This window comes from Lolium rigidum, chromosome 4 (assembly GCF_022539505.1).
Source record: "Lolium rigidum isolate FL_2022 chromosome 4, APGP_CSIRO_Lrig_0.1, whole genome shotgun sequence".
NCBI lineage: Eukaryota > Viridiplantae > Streptophyta > Magnoliopsida > Poales > Poaceae > Lolium > Lolium rigidum.
In genome coordinates, this window is record NC_061511.1 from 133,565,726 (window position 1) to 133,576,944 (window position 11,219).

Here is an 11,219-nt window from a genome sequence, read left to right on the forward strand (position 1 = left end):
ACTGCGCGGCCGTGCGGTTGCGGGAAGAGGAGATAGGGTGCAGGAAGAGGAGAGATAGGGTGGAGTGCGGGTGGAGCTAAAAGAAAATTTGAGGATATTTTTGTAAAATCTCCCGTCCGACACTTTTTCTGGAACTTTTTCTGGATCGGAGGGAGTAAAAAAAAACCTTCATGAATTCGGCTTTGTTTCTTGCAATAACAATGACACTAACCAACAAAGGGTTTTACTCTGATACCTGCATTTGAAGTTTCTGACATTCCTGCTTCATGATCTCTGTGTTGAAATATTGGGCCCACATTTGGTGGCCCATAATAGATTTCAGATTTTCCCTATAAATCTCAAAGCCCACTTAGTGGAAGCCTTGTGAGTTTGAGCCCAAGTTGGTGGCAGCTCACTAGGGAGTGGCAAGAGGTGGGAAGTTTAGTCCCACATGGAAAGTTGGGAGGAAGTTAGACCACCTTATAAGGTGGGTTGTTTCACCACTAGTAAGTGAGTGAGAATAGGAGTGCTACACGCGCGCGCTCCTCCTCCTCGCTCGCTCGTCTCGACTCGACACGACACGTCACGTCACGTCACGACACGACGCGCGCGCCGCGCTCGTGGTGAGTGGATTGAGCCTCGAGCCGAGACTTTCCTTACTTTTTGCAGCTCAGGAAAACGAACAGTTAGTCGGTTCGGGTCGCTCCCGGATCGTGGGCTATCTGTAACCGACTCGAAACGTTCGTGCGACGTGGGCGTGGCCCACGTTGTCTAGGGTTTCCCGAGCCTATAAAATCTCCTGCCCGGCTACCGCAGAATCACATCTAATACACGAGTTAGGGTTTCCACCTCTCTCTGCTTGCGCCGCCATCGTAGCCTACTCCATCCCGCGAGCCGACGTGCATCGGCGAACGGGAGAGCAGGTCTCCGGAACCACTCGTCCTTGCGATCACTGTGCGGGAGAGGGCGAATTAGGTTTTTGGGAAGCGCTGCGCGCGGCCGCTCAAGCTCTTCATCACGGGTCGCCTTCGGTCCAAGTCGGGCGGTGCTGCCTACCGTCGTCTACAACGCCATCTACTTCGACCCGTCGTCCCCGTCGTCAACAACGTCAACTGCTGCGACATCGTCGCTACACCTCCACCGCCACCTCCACCGGATCGGTACGTGCGACATATCTCGATCTGTTTAGCGATGGATGTTGTACTGTTTGCTCTGCTACTGTTCATGTTGATCACTACATCTAGTATGTTCGAGTTTCACATGTTAGTAGTTACTGTCGTCATGCTTAATATTCTGGAATTAATCATGAAAATTGTGCCTAATTATCCAACAATCCAAAAACCTAATTGTAGGCAATTTCCTGAGTTAACAATGGCTGGTTTCTGTTGATGCCTCGAGGCCGGATAAGTTTACCGGTGTGCACTTTAAGAGATGGCAGTATAAGGCCATGCTACGGCTTACTCATCTGAAAGTGTTCGAAGTTGCCGATGGTTTACTCGAAGGAACTATATCTGACCAAGATCGGAACAAGTTCAAGGAAAACAATAATCTCTTCGTCGGATGCGTTCTAAGTATTCTTGCTGATCGTACGTGTGATGTGTACATGCACATAACGGATGGTAAAGAGCTCACGGGATGCACTCGAATGCTAAGTTCGGTGCAACCGATGCGAGCGATGAAGCTGTATATCATGGAGAGCTTCCATGACATCGGGATGGTTAACAACCGTTCCGTAGTCGAACAAGCTCATGAGATACGAGTGCATTGCGAAAGAGCTTGAACTCCTTAAGTGTGCCTTACCGACAAGTTTGTGGCTGGATGCATCATCGCTAAGTTGCCTCCTTCATGGAGGAACTTTGCCACAACTCTCAAACACAAGAGACGGGAGATATCGGTTGAAAATCTGATAGCATCTCTTGATGTTGAGGAGAAAGCTCGGGCTAAGGATAATGCGAGAAAGGAGAGGGTCGATCTAGCGCCAACATGGTGCAGAAGAAACCCTACAGCAAGAACAAAGGGAATAACAAGCCCTCCTTCAATAAGCCTATGAAGACTACAACCTTCAAGAAGAAGAAGATGATAAACAAAGCAGATCTGAGCTGCTTTACATGTGGAGAAGGCTGGCCACTTTTCTAAGGACTCGTCCGGAGAGGGCGGACCGCAAGAAAAAGGCGAGGCAAGTCAACACGGTGACCGCTAGCAATGCTGATGGGTACGGTAATCTCTTTCTTGTTCTTTCGGTATTTCAATCTCCATGTTGGTGGATTGATACAGGTGCTAATGTTCATGTGTGTGTCTGACATATCCATGTTCACTTCTTACCAGGTCGCCGGGATTCTTCCGTCTTGATGGGGAATGGGTCACATGCTTCGTTCGTGGTGTTGGCACGGTAGATCCGAAGTTCACTTCGGGGAAAATCGTGCGAGTCGAGGAACGTGCAAGCATGTCCCTACTATGAACAAGAATCTCGTTAGCGGCTCCCTTCTATGCAGAGATGGGTTTAAGGTTGTTTTAGAGTCGAATAAAGTAGTTGTTTCCAAGTTTGGACAATTTATTGGTAAAGGCTATGAGTGCGGAGGCTTGTTCCGCTTTTCGCTTCGATTTCAGCAATAAGTCCGTGAACCATATTTGTGGCAATGTTAGTGATGATACCGAGTGTTTGGCATTCTCGTTTATGTCACATTAATTTTGGTTTAATGTCTCGGCTATCCGAGTTTAAGTTTAATTCCGAATTTCACCATTGCCAAAGGTTCTAAGTGCCATAGTTGTGTGCAATCAAAGCAACCTCGGAAGCCTCACAAGGCGGCCGAGGAGAGAAATTTGGCACCTCTAGAACTCATACATTCCGATCTATGCGAGATGAATGGTGTGTTGACAAAAGGTGGAAAGAGATATTTCATGACATTGATTGATGATGCGACTAGATTTTGCTATGTTTATTTGTTGCGAACTAAAGATGAAGCTTTAGACTACTTTAAAATTTATAAGGCCGAAGTTGAAAATCAACTAGAGAGAAAGATCAAGCGTCTTAGGTCGGATCGTGGTGGCGAGTATTTTCCTAAAATCTTTGATGAATTACGTGAGGAACATGGTATTATTCATGAGAGGACGCCTCCCTATTCGCCCCAATCAAACGGGGTTGCCGAGAGGAAAAACCGCACGCCGACTCGACTTGGTGAATTCCATGTTAGCCATCGCTTGGTTTATCAAAGGCATGGTGGGGGAGGCTTTGTTGACTTCATGTCATGTCCTGAATAGAGTTCCTAACAAGAATAAAGATAAAACCCCTTACGAGGAGTGGTGCGGGAGAAAACCATCACTTTCGTATTTGCGCACATGGGGATGTTTGGCGAAAGTCAATATTCCAATTACTAAGAAGCGCAAACTCGGACCAAAGACAGTGGATTGTATCTTTCTAGGTTATGCTCCGCGGAGTGTAGGCTATAGATTTTTAGTAGTTCAATCGAAGTACCTGATATGCATGTTGATACTATTATGGAATCTCGTGATGCAACATTCTTTGAGAATATGTTTCCTATGAAAGATATGCATATCATTGCTAGAATTTCTACCGAGATAGTTCCCGAATCTAGTACATCTAATGAGTATTTTGAACAATCACATGAGATTGTTATTGAGAAGGATGACAATGAAGCTCCTAAACGGAGCAAGAGACGGAGGATTGAAAAATCCTTTGGTGATGATTTCATTGTGTACCTTGTGGATGATACTCCCACGTCCATTGCAGAGGCATATGCATCTCCGGATGCGGATGATTGGAAAGAAAGCTGTCCATAATGAGATGGACTCGATTCTTTCTAATGGAACTTGGGAGTTGTCGAACGACCCCACGGATGCAAGCATGTAGGCTGCAAATGGGTGTTCAAGAAGAAGCTAAGACCCGATGGTACTATTGAAAAGTACAAGGCGCGGCTTGTAGCGAAAGGCTACACACGGAGAGAAGGCGAAGATTACTTCGACACCTATTCACCTGTCGCTAGACTTACCACCATTCGAGTACTACTATCCATGGCTGCCTCCTATGGTCTTATCGTTCATCAAATGGACGTAAAGACAGCTTTCCTTAATGGAGAGTTGGAAGAGGAAATCTATATGGATCAGCCTGATGGGTTTGTAGTAAAAGGTGCAGAGAGAAAGGTGTGCAAGTTGCTGAAGTCTTTATATGGCCTAAAACAAGCACCTAAGCAATGGCATGAGAAGTTTGACAGAACTTTAACTTCTGTAGGCTTTGTTGTCAATGAGGCTGACAAGTGCGTTTACTATCGCCATGGTGGGGGCGAAGGTGTTATACTATGTTTGTATGTGGATGATATTCGATCTTTGGTACAAACATGAGAGTAATACACGAGGTCAAGTCTTTCTTGTCAAAGAGCTTTGATATGAAAGATCCGGGAGAAGCCGATGTGATTATGAACATCAAGCTGATTAAGAATGAGAGTGGGATTACTCTAACGCAATCTCATTATGTTGAGAAGATCTTGAGCCGGTTCGGCTATATTGATAGCAAGTCTTCTCCAACACCTTATGATCCCAGTGTGACACTACGCAAGAACCGGAGGATTACCATAGATCAATTGAGATATTCTCAGATCGTTGGCTCACTCATGTACTTAGCGAGCGCGACTAGACCCGACATCTCTTTTGCTGTTAGCAAGTTGAGTAGGTTCATGTCAAACCCGGGTACTGATCATTGGCATGCACTTGATAGGGTCATGCGCTACCTATGTGGTACAATGAGTTATGGGATTCACTATTCGGGGCACCCGACTGTGCTTGAAGGATATAGTGATTCGAATTGGATCTCGGATGTAGCTGATCCGTACGCCACAAGTGGGTATGTATTTACCTTTGGAGGTGGCGCGAGTGTCATGGAGATCTTGTAAGCAAACCATATTGACGAGGTCAACTATGGAAGCAGAACTTCTTGCTTTAGACACAACCACTTGTTGAATCGGAATGGTTGCGTGAGCTCTTGATGGACTTGCACTGTGGTTGAAAAACCTGTTCCGGCAATCCTTTTGAATTGTGACAATCAAGCTGTAATTGTCAAAGTGAACAATTCTAAGGATAACGCGAAGTCATCAAGACACGTCAAGAGACGTTTGAAGTCTGTCGAGGAAATTGCGAAACTCCGGAGTAATAAGCTGTTACATATATTCAAACGAGACAAAAACACGGCAGATCCCTTTACAAAGGGACTATCACGTAATGTGATAGAAAGTGCATCGAGGGAGATGGGTTTGAGACCCGTTGATGTTACACCATAGTGGTAACCCAACCTTTGTGATCGGAGATCCCGTGAATTAGGACACTGGGAAGAACAAACTAGTGGTTTAATTGAGGAGAGTATTATGTAACCCTCTCTATGTGAAGATGCACAACTCTCAATTGCTTGTAAGGCAGGTTGGCAACAAGCCTTAATGTGTTTATGTTGGCTATTTTAGCAAAGATGCTGTCCTACTGAGCATTCTTGAAATAACACACCTATATGAGTCCGATTGTTAAACGTCGCGAGTCTATGAGATTTGGGTGATCTCTAGTAAACTCATGAAGAGACCACGAAGTATGACGCATATGCTTCACCCGCGGGGTAGGCTACCGGCAGCCATGTACTGGTTATGACTTTGAGTAAAACCTCTGTTCACGCAAAACTTGCAATTCAAGGCTTAGTCCATTGTTCAAGTGTGAATGGATGTAGCTTAAGGTTCTAGGCGGAAGTTCAACTTAACGAGTCTCCACTGAAACACTCGGTATATAAACAAGCGGTGAGTATTGGTAAATCTCTAAATGGGTATTTGAGATCCGGTGGGGGATTGTTGAAATATTGGGCCCACATTTGGTGGCCCATAATAGATTTCAGATTTTCCCTATAAATCTCAAAGCCCACTTAGTGGAAGCCTTGTGAGTTTGAGCCCAAGTTGGTGGCAGCTCACTAGGGAGTGGCAAGAGGTGGGAAGTTTAGTCCCACATGGAAAGTTGGGAGGAAGTTAGACCACCTTATAAGGTGGGTTGTTTCACCACTAGTAAGTGAGTGAGAATAGGAGTGCTACACGCGCGCGCTCCTCCTCCTCGCTCGCTCGTCTCGACTCGACACGACACGACACGACACGTCACGACGCGCGCGCCGCGCTCGTGGTGAGTGGATTGAGCCTCGAGCCGAGACTTTCCTTACTTTTTGCAGCTCAGGAAAACGAACAGTTAGTCGGTTCGGGTCGCTCCCGGATCGTGGGCTATCTGTAACCGACTCGAAACGTTCGTGCGACGTGGGCGTGGCCCACGTTGTCTAGGGTTTCCCGAGCCTATAAAATCTCCTGCCCGGCTACCGCGGAATCACATCTAATACACGAGTTAGGGTTTCCACCTCTCTCCGCTTGCGCCGCCATCGTAGCCTACTCCATCCCGCGAGCCGACGTGCATCGGCGAACGGGAGAGCGAGTCTCCGGAACCACTCGTCCTTGCGATCCTGTACGGGAGAGGGCGAATTAGGTTTTTGGGAAGCGCTGCGCGCGACTGCTCAAGCTCTTCATCACGGGTCGCCTTCCGTCCAAGTCGGGCGGTGCTGCCTACCGTCGTCTACAACGCCATCTACTTCGACCCGTCGTCCCCGTCGTCAACAACGTCACTGCTGCGACATCGTCTGCTACACCTCCACCGCCACCTCCACCAGATCGGTACGTGCGACATATCTCGATCTGTTTAGCGATGGATGTTGTACTGTTTGCTCTGCTACTGTTCATGTTGATCACTACATCTAGTATGTTCGAGTTTCACATGTTAGTAGTTACTGTCGTCATGCTTAATATTCTGGAATTAATCATGGAAATTGTGCCTAATTATCCAACACTCTGTCCATGTCGAAATTGTGTTACTGTACTACAAAATTAGTTTCGGGTTGAATTAGGTTCGAGTGTTCAACCACGCTAATCTCATGGGGGTTTTCATGTGTACTGCATCACTTCATATATATGCTCAATTGGTTAGAAAAGTGAATGTACAACCCATCCACTTTGATTCAAGTCGTCATGGACGCAGATTTAGATTTTTTTAAAAAAGTTATAGGAGCTCCCCTACGTATTTCTTTCAAAATAAATAAAAAAGGTATCTGCTGAACCGAATTACCAATTGAAGTTGAACAAAACCCAATTACTACCTGCTGAACTGAATTGCCAATTGAAGTTGAATAAAACTCAATTACTACCTCTGCAGTTCATAAGATATGAATCCAAGGAACAAGGGAGTTGAACTGCAGATGCTGAGCTATGAAAAGAATCTAGGCATGCATATTATTACTCTCTGGTCCTCTCTATAACATACAGCAACGTAATATGAAGTCTACACACAAGAACAAGATGTACATGCACGGAGCTACAGGGCAGGGGGCAGGGGAGTGCACCGAACCGATGCAAATACGGCGCGGCACTCGGCTGCCAAAAGAATCCATCCAACGCGCGCGCCCAGAAGGCAAAGAAGAGCCCAAAGAATGCATCACAGAAGCTTGATGCTGAATTTGCAGTTGCTGGCCTTGATCTTGATCTGGCTGCCGGCGTTGAGCAGGCTGTCGACGACGAGGTCGCACCTGACCCTGGAGGTGACGGTCCATAGCTTGAGGCTTCCGAGCTCCACCCTCACGGGCACGTCTGCGCGGAAGACGAGCGGCACGGCGCCCGTCTGCTGCGCGTCCCTGAGCGCCGCCATGACCTCGCTCCCGAGCTGCGCCTGCCCTGCCATGACCACGCCGAGCACCGTGGTGTTGCGGTGGCCCTGGTAGAAGGCCGGGAGGCCGCCGCGGGCGAGGCGGTGGGTCCCGTACCAGACGCCGAGGCTGGAGCCGCGCTCGTAGAAGATGCCGATGCGCGCGTTCGGGTTGGCGGCGGTGACGGTCACGTCGAAGCGCGCGCTGGCGGTGAGGGAGGAGTCGACCTGGAACTGGGACACGGAGAGGCGGTCCACCGAGTAGCGCGGCGCCTTGGGCTGGAAGGCGAGGTAGAGCGCGCCCAGCGTGGCGGCGGCGAGGATGGCGAGGAGGAGGAGGGTGGTGAGCAAGCAGCAGAGGACGCGGCAGCAGCAGCCGCGGCGGCGCTTCGGGGGTGGGAGCGGGGGAGGTTGGGGTGCCAGGCGGTGTGGGGGAGGTGGTAGAGGTTGGTGGTGGGGCGGGTGGGGCGGTGGTGGTCGAGTGGCGGTGGGTGGGACGGCGCCCTTGTCGGAGCGGAAGGAGCTGCCATGCGGGACGAGTGGCGCCGTGGGCCTTGGGTGGCCGGCTTCCAGGTCCACCGGGTGGATCCTCTGCCTCTGGTGGTCCGCCATGGCCGACGAGGTAGCTAGCGAGCTAGAGCTAGCCAAGAAGTGCAGGGGCGCACGCAACGCGGCAGCTAGCGGAGGTTCGGGGGTACAATGGCCGCGTTTGCCGGGATTGCGGTTGAAGCCTCGCGAATCTCTCCTGTTTGTCGTGGCAGGAGCGACTTGTGTGGGGTGTATATAGTACTACTCCGGCGAGCGAGGGGGAGCGGGGGAGGTGGAAAGGCGGTTGACTTGCGTTGCGTTGCGGTGCGGTGCGGTAGGGGAGGCTTGGACGCGAAGCGAGAGCGATGCGTGTGCGCGTGTCGGTGTGGTCTGCGCGTGGCGCCGGGAGCTAGGAGAGGCGGGACCGTGAAGTCTCCACCTGCCCCCAACGGCACACCGGGGCTGCGGCTTTCCGCTCGCTTTCGCGCAGACAGGTTCGGTGAGCAGCGCCGCGCGGCAGTGTCCGGCCGCGGCGTGGGCACGTCTGTGCCCGGTTGGTGCGATGGCGCGGGGAAGAAAGCGATGGCGGTGAGGCGAGCCGCGTTTTCTATTCTTTCGCTTCTTCCTTTGGAGTGGGAGTGGGGAGTGGTCGGGCGCTCGATCGATGGACGCCACATTGGGATGGGGCGCACGATGAACCCGCGGAAACGTGCTCCCGCCTCACGAGGGGATTCATGTCGGGACACTGATCGATGGACGCCACATTGGGATGGGGCTGCGACATGAATCTACAAGTTCCAATTATTTTATTTAAAAACAATTTTAGACATTGTCAATGATACATCGTACAAGCATGCAAAATTCCTTTTGTTATGGGCTACATAAAAATGCCAAGCTTTTAAAGATTTTAAAAATATGCATTGCCCACTATACTCAGACCCTCACTTCTGTATTTTTTGTGTAGCTTAAAATAAAAATTATTGGAAAGTAATTTTCGCAAGTTTGCGGCTACTTCCGCAATTTTCTCAAACTAAAAAATGTGAATTAACTTGAAAAAACAACGACATCTTTAGAGCCGAGAGTGAGAAATCTCCACTGTTCTTTCTGTCTTCCTTCCAACTTCCAAGTACAAATGCACTGATCTATGCTCTTGTGGGCTTTTGATTTTTTTTAACCTCCCTTTGGACGGAAGGCGGCGGGGAAGGAAGGGGATAATAGGCGGGATCTTTCCGAAACGAAAAATGGCGCAAATCCTTTATTCTTGCACCATATAGACCCCGAATGGCCTCAAAGCTCATATTACTCAAGCGGACCGTACAAGGTTACATCAAGACCACTAGAGAAAAAGGAAAACCCAACATAGTGCTTGAAAATTACAAGCAGGATCTCAAAACTCTAAGAGAAAACGCGATCCAGTCCCTAGTCCTCTCTGCCGAATCAGGAAGACCTCCACCACTGCCACCGAGAAACATGCCACTTGGGATAACATCGACGATGGGTCCTGAACCGAGATCGATGAAGATCCTCACCTAGAGGAAGAAAACCCGTGGAAGATCTCCGCTTCCGGCCCGCCTGGAGTGGTTCCATTCACCAAGAATAGCACCAGTGCCACACATCCGGTGTTGACGAACTCTGCCATGAGCTACTTCCCACGGTCTAGCTCGAGGAGAAGCTGAGCTTCCTTTCTCCACCTGCCTACCACCATGACCGTGAGGCGGGATCCAAGAAGTCTGTAGATCTCCACAATATGTAGATAAGCCATCGAAATTTATTGAAGGAGATGCAAGGAGGCATTGTTCCTCGCCTTCGGCTCCGACCTTCGGAGGTTAGCAAGAAACCACACCTCCTACACCCTCTCCAAGGAGCAGCCGCATTCTCCATGTAACATTCCAGCCACTACCGAACCGACGGTAGTTACCCAGCTCACTAGGTTCTCTAGACTAGCCTCACAAAACAACACATGTCTTTTCTGCGCATTTTTATCTTATTTGTGCAAACATGGAATGAAATTTCCTGCTCATTCACCCACCCTCAAATTGTTTTAGGCCAAACATGTTTAACTTTAGATTTTTTTTAAATAAGATGTAGCCGAAAAGTGTATTTAGCACATGAGCACCAGTGCTCCTGATTTTTAAAAATCATATTTTTTGAATTTGAAAAAATATGAAATTAAATACCCACATATATATAAACATTCTGAAGGTATGGTAGAAATTTTGAAGAAAAATATGTTATATTTTAAGCTATACAAAAAAAGACAAATTTCTAACAAATATATACCTCTATACGTAGCCACAAATTTGTTTTTTTTTTTTCCTATAGCTCAAAATACAATGCAATGTCTACCGAAACTTTGCATGAATATTCAGAATATGTGTATGTATTCATGGAATAAATGTGATGATTTTTTGAAATACAAAAATTCAGTTTTTAAATATTTTAAAAACAGAGAGCACTGGTGCTTATGTGCACTAAATTTGCTTCCAGATGTAGCTTGCTATGCTCGTTCACTCGGCGCTTCTAACAAAAGACGCATCGCACGTCTAAATGGTGGTTGGATGACACTCGGCCCGCCGGATGGTCAAACTTGTGTAGCCGAAGCTAGCATCTCACGACTCGCGTCGGAATGGAGTACACGGCATCTACATTGTTTAGCACAGTTCCACTTAATTGTGCACGGCGATGATTAATTACTTCCATCGACGCACCCCAGTGTAGTTTGATCAGCCGGTCATACATAGCTGCACGGCACGTAAGGTAAAAGCTTCATTAGCTACCTCAAGTTTCTGAGATCTGACGACTGAATTGGCGTCGTTTTTCTTCTTCTTTTGTGGGAGAATTGATTTCATTTCACTGTCTTCGCATATCTCTGACTAAAATCAAGCTAGATATTCCTCCAGCTTCATGTGTGTTGGGCTGGTTGATCGACGCCGGTGACAACCTTGACAAAGACAGTGCTGAATAAACAAGCCCAGCAAGGGGATGTGTAAAGCATACGT

The 11,219-nt window shown here is 48.2% G+C and overlaps 1 protein-coding gene across 1 annotated transcript; it reads right to left on the bottom strand.

The window, feature by feature from the left end:
* Positions 1–7,128: 7,128 nt before the first annotated feature.
* LOC124705678 (NDR1/HIN1-like protein 6) lies at positions 7,129–8,522 on the bottom strand. Its single transcript, XM_047237382.1, has one exon. It carries the CDS (start codon positions 8,302–8,304, stop codon positions 7,486–7,488), a length of 819 nt encoding a protein of 272 aa, XP_047093338.1. The 5' UTR covers positions 8,305–8,522; the 3' UTR covers positions 7,129–7,485.
* Positions 8,523–11,219: the final 2,697 nt, after the last annotated feature.